Source organism: Nuphar pumila, chromosome 3 (assembly GCF_984573655.1).
Source record: "Nuphar pumila chromosome 3, dmNupPumi1.hap1.1, whole genome shotgun sequence".
In the NCBI taxonomy this organism is placed as follows: Eukaryota; Viridiplantae; Streptophyta; class Magnoliopsida; order Nymphaeales; family Nymphaeaceae; genus Nuphar; species Nuphar pumila.
Window position 1 is genome coordinate 56,766,665 of NC_143251.1, and position 10,905 is coordinate 56,777,569.

Sequence of the window (10,905 nt, forward strand, 5' to 3'; positions counted from 1 at the left end):
TTCTGACGGACATCCAGATCCAATTCATGTAAATAATCAGATTCAGTATTAGCCTTTCTCCATTCGAATCCAATTAGCCAATACATGATCAGTCGAATTCAATAAAGGTTACATCCAACCGAAATCTCAACCAATCCAAGAGGTAGGGATGTAAATGGTTCATATTGGGATAGGATGTTTCCAATACCATATCCTACTGAACAGATGTTGGCTAAACAGATTCGATTAGGATGGTGTTTTTTTTTAAAATGTAAACAGATTCAGATATCCCTCAAATTCAGATAATTATTGGATTTGGTTGCAAAAAAACTCAAAACCGTATCTGCATTCACTTATAATCGAGAGCATGTGACCTGACAAATCACTTTTAGAAAAGTTATTTGGCATCCTCACCGTCCACAACATAGGTCGTTGTGGGATGAAGCAATAGACTGTGAAGATGTCAGTGACTTGATAGATCACAGATCTGCTCTTCTTATAATCAGATATGGTTTTGGCTTACCAAATGCAATTAAATGGATAAAATCCGATTCATCGGCATCCCTGCCAAGAGGGGTAAGAAAGTCTTAGACCAAAATAACAAAATTATCCAAAAACTATTTTAAAAATGACAAAAATATGCAATCCGTCACTAATTGAATCAAATCTAGTTTTTTTTTAATCAGACCATTTCAAGGATTTTTTTTGTTTAGTTTTATTTTTAATAATTATATTAAAAAAAAGACTTAGCGAACCAATTCAAGACATAAATTGCTCGATTCATGCTGTTTCGAATCGTTAAGGGCCTAATTGGATCTAAATCTATCAACTTCAGTCTGATTCAGATTGATTTTGATCACACTGGGATCAACGCAAAAGCAGAAAACTTCTCTCCACTTATTTTTTTACTTTAAATCATGCTGGAAAATGGGTCAGATCCATTTGGATCAGCAATCTGAGTAGGACCCATGTTTTCGAAATGTTCCCACTAACGTAGTCACAAAATCCCATTCTCGGTATTTTCTCAGCAAGGGAAAATATGGCAATAAACTAAAATTTTAAAACAAATATGAGTATATACTTGAAAATTGTAAGAAAACTTTGAAAACATATATACAATTTTTTAAATAATTAAAAACTATAAAAATGACAATGATATATATATATATATATATATATATATATATATATATATATATATATTGGAAATAGGCGACATTAAAAAAATTTCTTGATGATTTTGGGAAGTTCATTGCATGGCAAAGCCTCACAAAATAATGAAAAGATTTTTAAAAACTCACAAATAGTAATACATTAGCGCGATTGATATTGACAGGAAATGGCTCTTATTGTGTTCAAAATTCATGAATAAATCTTCTGCATCTACTAACGCCTTTACTTGCCTGTATACAAAAATGGAACTTTGATTCTTTTGAATATCACGTAATATTACATATGCTCTTTGTGTCACGCTAAAGTAGAAAGGGTTGTGAACCTCATTGGCATATATATATGCGAAAGCTGTGAGATCAGATAAGTTGATCTTTGCTCAGGAGTGTGCGGTACTGAGCAGTCCCTCCTGTAGAAACTCTTGGAGACAGTCATAACTTTGTGAGATAAATTTAGCAGTCTTTTGTTAAGTTGAGCATGATAGTTGCTTTCGTTATAACGTTTTGGGCTTGCAAGAACCTTTGAGGAACATCTGTCTTTTTCCCAGTTTCAAGTTTTAAAATTATATTCCAAAGATATCCAGTTGTTCATAAACTGAAATTCATTAAGGGGAAAAAATTACAAAATTCAAGGGCTCTGAGTTCCCCTACCAAATATCCATGTAGAGATAATTAATATGCTCCACCACCTGCCTCCAAATTTTAAGGTGTTGGCGATGATCTATTCAAACTTCGTCGCCTCTGAATATTTGGGATTCACAGTGAAACTCGTTTCTACATCTGTGCAGTCATTGCAAGGATGCACGTGTAGAAGCCATTATTCTAGGAGATTAGTTGGTTCATGGACTTGTAGGTATATGTAATACGGAGATGATAGTTCCAGCTTTGTCTAGTTTCTTTGATGTATGTCATATTAGGGTAACTGATGGAAATTTGTAATGGTTTTTGCTTGACAATGGTATGGAGGTATCTCCTTGGTGATACTTCCCCTTTACAGAGAAATCACGGGCCATTACCCAAGAACCTGCCTAGTGACAGTTGGAAACGGCTGCTAAAACCCAGTAGACTGAGGAGCAAAAAAGAATAACATCCGTACGAGGGGCTTGCATTGCATCTAAGAGGTGTCAACGGGTAGGGTTTGGTTGGGACTCAGGTGGTGGGACCAGATTTTTGAGTATAGTATCTGATCCAGACTCGGGTCTACTATAAAAGAAATCATACTCAGAGATAAGAACTACATGAACCAGACCCGTACCATACCTTGTAAAGTAATATTTTTTTATTATTTTTACATTGAAAATTTGTGGGTCTTAATCGAAACTCAGGTCGGATCCAGGTCTGGTATAAAATTTCACAAACTATACCCGAGACCATGTACTAATCGGACCTAATTGCATCTGAGGTGTTCGGTATCCAAACCAAGTTGAGGTGTGACCTTGTGACACTATATCACAACGCAACCCTTCCTCTGTCGCCCCCACCCCAAAGAGAACAATGTTACAAATCTTGAACTGATCAGAAGATTGGAAAATGCATGAGCTGGAACGATCGGATAAAAAAAAAAACAGAGGGCACGGTTTTTCTTTGTTTTGCATAACTAAAAAAGAAAATACTAAAATGCTTGAAGTTTTGGATAACACCAAATAACAAAAAATCCAAAATCCCTACTTTACCAGTGAAAATGATCCATCATATAGAGCCCTAGACAATTATGTAAGAAAAATCATAGCCCAAATCTAAGACCCACATTTTTATCCTAAATAACTTTTACCATACATGATGATCACAACTGTCCGATTTTCAAGAACAACGTTTCATATCACAGACTCAGGGATGATACGTGTCCACCTTGGAGTCATCACACGCATCAAGAGGGTCCCGCATTACTTTCAAGCATCAATTGCCAGTGTTGGTTTATTGCAGATGAAAGGATAAATCGGTAAGCTGGGTGAAAATTTTGCTCATTTTTTCAGTGATCGCTAGTGAATTTTATATGAACATTAGGTTGCACCTCACAATGTGAGAGTAACAACAAATACATCCAAAAGCAAGCATACCGGTAAAAAAGGAAACCCACAAGTTGTAATAAGATTGAAATGGCAGATGATTGATTTATCAGCAAGGCTTATTATGGCTTGCTACAAGCAAATCTACTTAATAAACTCCCTTTATATGTAATCTGAAAAAGGTTGTAACAAAAGTCATGCAATGAAATTCTTATTCCCTGCTGGCTAATACTGTTGATTCTGTAAACAGTATGATGTCAGGTTTGGGGGCTCCTTGATGTGATGGATTTATGTAATCACTTTCCCAGTTAAGCAAGCCAGAGCAACTGTAAATACATGAAAACATCATATCATCAATAGAAAGTGACTGATACTAAAAATTATATAAAATATATCATGATAGCTTGATAATGGACACCATATTTTCCTAACCTTTAGGGAGAAGGTTCCTTTCTTTGATCTAGGTTATGTTTGGTTAGGAGCGGTAGAGATAGAGGAATCATTATCATCATTATCTTAAGAGCAAATTCTGTATTTGAGAGAGAGTTTTGAATACGCCAATAAGGTCTGATGATAATCTAACCACTCCAACATAAATCTCAAACAAATTAGCCAGCTCAAAATTCTCAATGTCGCAGCTATTTTCCTTGGGCAATACAATCAGTCCAAAACAAAGATCAAAATCCTTTTTTCCCCTTTTTGAGAAATAAATAACATTGCTATTCATGAAAGGTCTTATGATAATCTAACCACTCCAAGATAAATTTCAAACAAATTAGCCAGCTAAAAATCCTCAACGTCCCAGCTATTTTCTTTGAGCAATACAAGCGGTGCAAAACAAAGATCAAAATCCTTTTTTCAACTTTTAAAGAAATAAATAACATTACTACTTATGAAAGGTCTTATGATCATCCAACCGCTCCAAGATAAATCTCAAACAAATTAGGCAGCTAAAAATTCCCAAAGTCGCAGATATTTTCCTTGAGCAATACAACCGGTCAAAAACAAAGATCAAAATTCTTAAATTCACCTTTTGAAGAAATAAACGTTACTGCTTGTGAAAAGATTCCTAGACAAAATCCTACACATCTCACTAGATTCTATGACGCCTCGATCAAAAGGAAGAGTTTCACAATACTCTAGTCAAAACTTTTTGCTCCCCAATCATTTAAATAGGCATCAATTTTTCTTCCATGAAATAGTGAAGGACGCCAATCTCTTCCAGATACTTTTTCATCAATTTAATAATCCCTTACATTTTAGGAATTAAAAAAAGCTTAATATTTTCTTAAAGGTAAGTTACAACTTATGTGTGTGTGTGTGTGTGTGCACGTGTATGCATATTTATATATACTGTAATGTGTTTCTTATAAGGTTTGTGGATCAAGCTACATAGCTTGTTTAGTAAGAAACATGCTTTGAATCATGCATTGCAATGCCAAATAAGGCCTTTCAAGAGTTCAACAGACCACAATACAACAAATTTTTGTGATAAAAAAAATTAGGGATTTTTATGCTTAATGACAATACATAGTGTGTTGGCTGCTAAGCAACAATGTTGTAGGCATCTATGGGGTTAAATTGAACCACAGTTACCAGAATAAGAAGGTGCAAAAGGCAATACATGAAGCATGTGTTTAAGAAATGCTTGGATGCATGAAATGTGGTGTTTAGGAAGCGCAAGAAGGTAAGAAACAACAATAAAAATGAGTAGAATCAAAACATTGTGTGCTTTATTTTAGATGAATTAAGCAATTTTATAAAAAATATTCATTATGTACATAGATTTTATAATAAAGAAATAAATTTGGGAAAAGAAAGTACAATGCTTTTAACATGAGAAAGACATTTGTAATATCAAGTTAGTTCTTTTTCATCTCGGGAGATACACATTTTCCATTTCTCAGAAGCGAGATTCAGATGCACGCAGTTTCACACTTTGCAAGTCAGCAGCTAGGAAAACAAGCATTCAAGGTTTTAAGTAGCTTCTCATAATTATGGATCGAATAGAATTCACATATGACTTCCCACCAGATAGTATGGTACACACACATTTTAAACATTTCTATAACATTCAACTAATTGAAATTATCAAAACACCCTTTAGAAGGCGGCAGTTTGAAAATTTTGTCATTACTTTTAGGGTTGAAAAAAGACATTGTAATTTTACAAATAAAATTACTATCTAAAAAGACATAGCCCACCCTAGAAAGCAACAATTTAAATTTGAAGAAAAAAAATCACCTTGAGTGTTTTAGTAATTTCATTTAGTTTACCTTTGCTAAGCAATTAAAATAAATTTAGGTTCAATATGCTCAAAGACAAAATAAGTAATAGCAACCGCAATAGGTCAGCAAAGATATCTAGAAAGACATTTGAAAAGGCCTATTAAATATGGATACACTCACCCATTTTCAAGCAGCGATGGGACCTTTTGGATTCTTTTTCTTTTTGCATGATAATGGATTTGGACCCTACAACAACGAAATATAAACATAAATTCATAGAGGATAACTTGATGGAGCACCATCAAAGACGAAATAAGATATTATTAGTTTAGCTGATATTTGTTGTTAAAAAATATAAAATAACCAATTCAACATGACAGGATAAAATTATCCTGCTATCACTACAAAACAACCCGAAAGGCATGCCAAGAAACAATAGTATGTAATGCTTTATTTTAGGGCATGAACAGGTCCATGAGTTTAAGTTCCTCATTAACATGACAAGAAGTCCAAGATGTAATATGCCACATACACACATTCAGGATAGATTGGAGAAGTCATTGTTGTGATGAAATATGTATCGCTGATCAAACGCAGTTCTAGAGAACAAGTGAAGGGGATCCATGCTACTAAGCTTTGTTCTTTTTTGTTTGAACTTAGTCTTATCTTTTGTATTAAACGACCAGTTTTTACGCATGTTATGCATGACTCTTCCTTCTACGCCATGTCCTCCTAAACTTTCAGCACCATCTGTTGCACCTTCATTGGCAAGTCTCTTCTTTTCCCTTTTCTTTATCATCTCAAATTCCAATTCCAAGACGCTCCTCTTCAGCTGTTTTCACAAACTGGAGATGACACGCCGATGGTTGATCAAGGAACAGAGCATTTTTCAATGCATATATTACGGGGATGCCTGGTATCTGCAAGATGAAAAACATGCATATTTAGCAAGCAAATCACCATGATTAAATGGTTTATTATAACATTACAAATGCAACTGGCATAAGAAAACCAGATATGTAAACTTGCCAGAATGCTCATAGTTCAATTGATCCAACAAATATGTCAACGCAGAAGAAGTACAAGATCCAAACAGCAGTAGGCAATATTCATTTCAATACTCCTCACAAAGGAGCAGAAAGCTGAAAAACAACAAAATTTGTTACCAGGCTGAGAAACATGAAACCAAATGCCAGGTTTTGTAATATATGGAAAGTTGAAAGCTATAGAAAGCTTAATAGAGAAACCACTTCAGAGCATCATCCTCTCCTACCAACTACTTGGTTTGATGATTAAGCATTTTAGGGAAGATGAATCATATAATAGCATATAAGATGCAGATATGGTTATGCTCTTTCTGGGAGATTTATACACATTTCATAAAAGTTGGAGAACAGATATGTTACATTGCATATCACCAGCCAATATTATTCTGCTCCTTCTGTGCAATTTATTCACTTTTCACACACATCTTCATAATCAAAAGCCTTAAAGATACACAGGATTGTAGAATCAACAAAAGATAATGAATATCTCAAGAGAAGCTAGTGTTTCTCATCTGTTGATATTATTTCTCTTGCGTTTATGAGGGATAACCTAGCAAATGGGGTTGAATCATGAGAATTATTGTGATACCAAACTACCAAAATTCTCAAGAAAGGTCACTGTTCTGCGATGTCTCAAGTGTTGCAATTCAAATTGTTAAGCCATTCCCTATTTCATTGCTTACGGGGCTACATTCACACATTCACTAATAAAAAGATCGATGTGCAAAGGCAATGGAACAATCTCCGGCATGTATTATCAAGTGGCCCCGCTTCCAAATGCACACTCCTCACTTATTGCTAAAGATACTACTTTACAAAGGTCGACATAACAATATGCATCTATAGAACTCATTTGTTCAACAAGATACTAAAGAACCGCCATGGATATCTACAGATAGAGAATGCTAAGTTGAGAGTACCCAACTGCAAAAGCCTAAAAAAATGGAAGGGAAATGCGATAAAGAGTAAGAGAGAGGGCAAACGCAAAATCAAACCTCTTGAAACTTCTTGTGGAGGTTGGCGTCTTGGCTAGCAACAAAGAAGTGGTCGGGGTTGTTGCCCTTGACGATTGCCTCGATGCAGTCGGAAGCAGAATTCCTCTTCTCGTGCTTGCATCTGCAACCAGCATCAAACTTCTTAAACACAACAACAAGAGAAAGACGAAGAAGAAGATGACAGTGACGATGATGAGAGACTTGGTGATGGTGAGGTTGAGCACGGTTTTCAGTGATTCGAAGAAGGGTTCTCCAAGCCGCTTAAGCTCCGAAAGCATGCACCTGAAGAGAAAGAAGAGGGGTTAAGATGGGAAGAAAGGAGAGGAGGAGCAGCAGGAGGAGGAGAAGACACAAATAGCAACCTGGTGACGAAGACGAAGGTTCGAGCGGAGAGGAGGGAGGAGAGGATGTCGGTGGGAGGGCCGAGCTTGTGGAGGAGGAGGTGGTGGACAAAGGTGCCATCGCAGAGCACCTTGAAGGGCTCCCTGAAGTCATAGCACGTCGAGTAGAACCTCACCACCTTCTGGTTCCGCTTGTGCTTCTTTAATCGCATCTCGCCTCCTCTTTTTCTATCTTCTTCCCCTCTTTTATATCGTCCTCTGCACCAAGCAGGAGCCTCCCTTCCCTACGAAGTGAAGAGCCCAAGAAAAAAAGGCAATGTGTAAAGCATAACAAATAAGTAACATTAATTTAACTTATTGCATAAACACTGGTTTATTAATCACATATTCAATTTTTTTATCACAAGTAAACAAGTTTAAGTATAAAGCTCTCAATGTTTTGTTCGATCACAATTAGAAGTCTCTAACTAGCATATATGAACAATAGCAGACTCAAATCAAACTCACAGATATACAAAATTTATTTCATGTTAATCCAAATAACCATATGCTAAAAGTAACTATTAACAAGTTAAAGTGAAAACTTGACGATCTCTTATTCAACTGATGTACTCAAGATGTTTTTATTTAATGTTTTCCTTGAATTATCCCGCAGGTACACGCGGGTCAAGACAACCGTAACAAAAGAGAACATTCGAGGGTTTATTATGCATTGATGTTTTTTTCTAATCCGAACGTTTTAACTGAAACTGTAATTCTAAGGGAGCGGTTAGTAATCGAGAGAACCTCCCAAAGGCCCAAACAAACAGGATGTGTCTCTAACTTCTGCAGAAGAACGTTGAGCTACCGCCTATGACAAATTGGGTAGTCTGGGTCCCCTAACTCCGAGAACTGGGGACCAACGAGTCATTGCCGCTCGAAGCAAGAAACACATGTCCCCGGAGTTGTGTACCACATACCCTCTCCAAGGTAAGCTCGAATCTGAGTGGGTTGCTCTTCTTATTAATTTATATTTTCTGATGTGTTCGGCTCTTCACTGAACCGAACCCAGTCGCTCAAAGACACAGGAGTTCCACAAAATTTGATTCCTACTACCGGAGTAGTAGGCCCCCAACCATTCATACCTTTAAAAGGTATATTAACCAAACTTTATCCATTTAATTGTGCAAACCCACCCATAGTGCTCCAGTACCTTTAAACTGTCAAGCATGAATGCCCTGATACCTTTAAACCAATCAGGCAGAAATCATATTTCATTGTACTTGTGTATTCATGTTAAAACTTGAGGATCAATGCAGAATCCTTTATACTCTGGCTTGGCAACCCAGGTGCCAGCAATAACCGACCCGCAAATTCGGTCAGAAGTTCAATATTTAGAGAGTTTCAGTTAGGTTCCCATTTCAAGTATCTCACAATGGATCGAGTATACGGCTTCATATCAGTATTCATTTCATCAAGCACCATCGTGTTATTATCCAAACCTAATCCTACTACTTCATGTAGACAGTGTACAGGCATCGCCAAAGTTTGAAATAAAAGTATAATATGAATTGAATAAAAGAACATGTAATTTATAAGTGTGCAGGAATCATAATCATCAATATTAAAATTTTTGATATTACCGCTTTTTAAGCACCTGTAATCAGTAAATATCATGTATTAGTTCTGACATAGTAGGTCAAAAATTAAAAATCCATACTATCATGTTATGAGGATCGAGACCCACAACATTCATTGCATGTAACAGACTGCTAGCATTATTATACACTTCAGACTCTATCTGTGTTATGTAGTTAGCAAGGCAATCATTATAGTCTTGATGTTCTTCTGAGTTTAGTGAGAGCTCTGGTTTAAAGTTTGAAAAGTATTTCACCCAAGTACAGGTGAAGAGATTGTGTACGTATAACAGTGTAAATGGGGATTATATAATTTCTCAAAATCCGAAGTTACTGCAATGTTGATATGGGTTGAACACTGATGTCCTACTCATAACCAAGTAATGTACAAAGGCTTTTCCAGTAACAACAAATCAATGAGCACTAGGAACCCCCACTTAATTGATATAGGAATAAAACACAATACAAGCTACAACAGTTGAACCTTACAGTGGAAATACAACTTATGCAATAAAAGAAAACCATGAAACTTATCCTATATTACAGTTTATTGTGTTATATAAGTATACTTCTAAAACCATCTACCATAAGAAAAAAGTTTACTAGGTTCAGTTATATAATCAAATCTATATGTGTATTAACATCCACAGAGTCGATTATATCCAAGAAAAACTCAGGGAAAGAGCTACCACCGTAGGTCTTAACAAAACCTTCCACACTACATCAATTCAGACCCCTTTTAGTGTCGTTTCACACACAGAAGCATGGATATGCAGTTTAATATCCTGAGCTGAAATCACAAATTGCCACATGGTAACCAACAAGGCTTATTTCACCAATAAATACCTATATCAGACACTGTCATGGCGGTTCAAATAAGATCCAGACTTTCATTATATAGCAGTCGACAACTACAAAATACGTTTGCAATACATTAAAAACAGAATTTCTGACAATTTCAATGCACTTACAATATAAGCAGTGGTTAACCTATGCTATGTACATAAGAGGCAATACATTGGGTTATTTGTTTCATCCTTGTTTTAAAATATTTACCATTGGCAACAGCAGACACCTTAATTGAATTAGTAAAACCAACAAAGGAACAAACTTCCATAGTCGTATGAATAAAAGACCATTTAATGCTTGAGTAGAAGCAACTGCAACCCTATTACGTTTTACAGCAGCATTATGGTGTAAACTTCAAATTGCAACCAGAAACTAATCTCTAGTAGGTAGATAACAGGGAAATCATTGAATTCTTGGTTTTCTTCTGGGTTTAATAAGTTTGCCCTTGGCCGTATCTAATTTCTCAATTGATTCGATAGCAAGAATACCAAATCCTTACTGGTGGGAGTGGACAGTAAATTTTTAATTAACTGCAATCCAGGATATTACTTTAGTAAAGATCAGAAAGTAGTTCAATTGATCATACGTGAACTCGTTCCGCAGGGGTATACGAATACATTTGACGTTGGTAGTCAAAGAAATAAATCAAAAGTTACTAACATTTTTATGTTAAACT

General features: G+C 35.8%; 1 protein-coding gene and 1 long non-coding RNA gene across 2 annotated transcripts; both read right to left on the reverse strand.

Moving 5' to 3' along the window:
• Positions 1–5,808: 5,808 nt before the first annotated feature.
• LOC149842929 (uncharacterized) lies at positions 5,809–6,526 on the reverse strand. Its single transcript, XR_016430829.1, has 2 exons — positions 6,412–6,526; positions 5,809–6,302 (listed from the first exon to the last, which is right to left on the reverse strand). It is a non-coding gene; the product is annotated as an uncharacterized LOC149842929 (long non-coding RNA).
• A 751-nt stretch (positions 6,527–7,277) lies between these two features.
• Positions 7,278–8,044, reverse strand: LOC149842930 (uncharacterized). Its single transcript, XM_090000771.1, has 3 exons — positions 7,786–8,044; positions 7,424–7,705; positions 7,278–7,317 (listed from the first exon to the last, which is right to left on the reverse strand). The coding sequence occupies exons 1-3, from the start codon at positions 7,974–7,976 to the stop codon at positions 7,278–7,280; spliced, it is 513 nt and encodes a 170-aa protein (XP_089856897.1). The 5' UTR covers positions 7,977–8,044.
• Between the last annotated feature and the right edge of the window lie 2,861 nt (positions 8,045–10,905).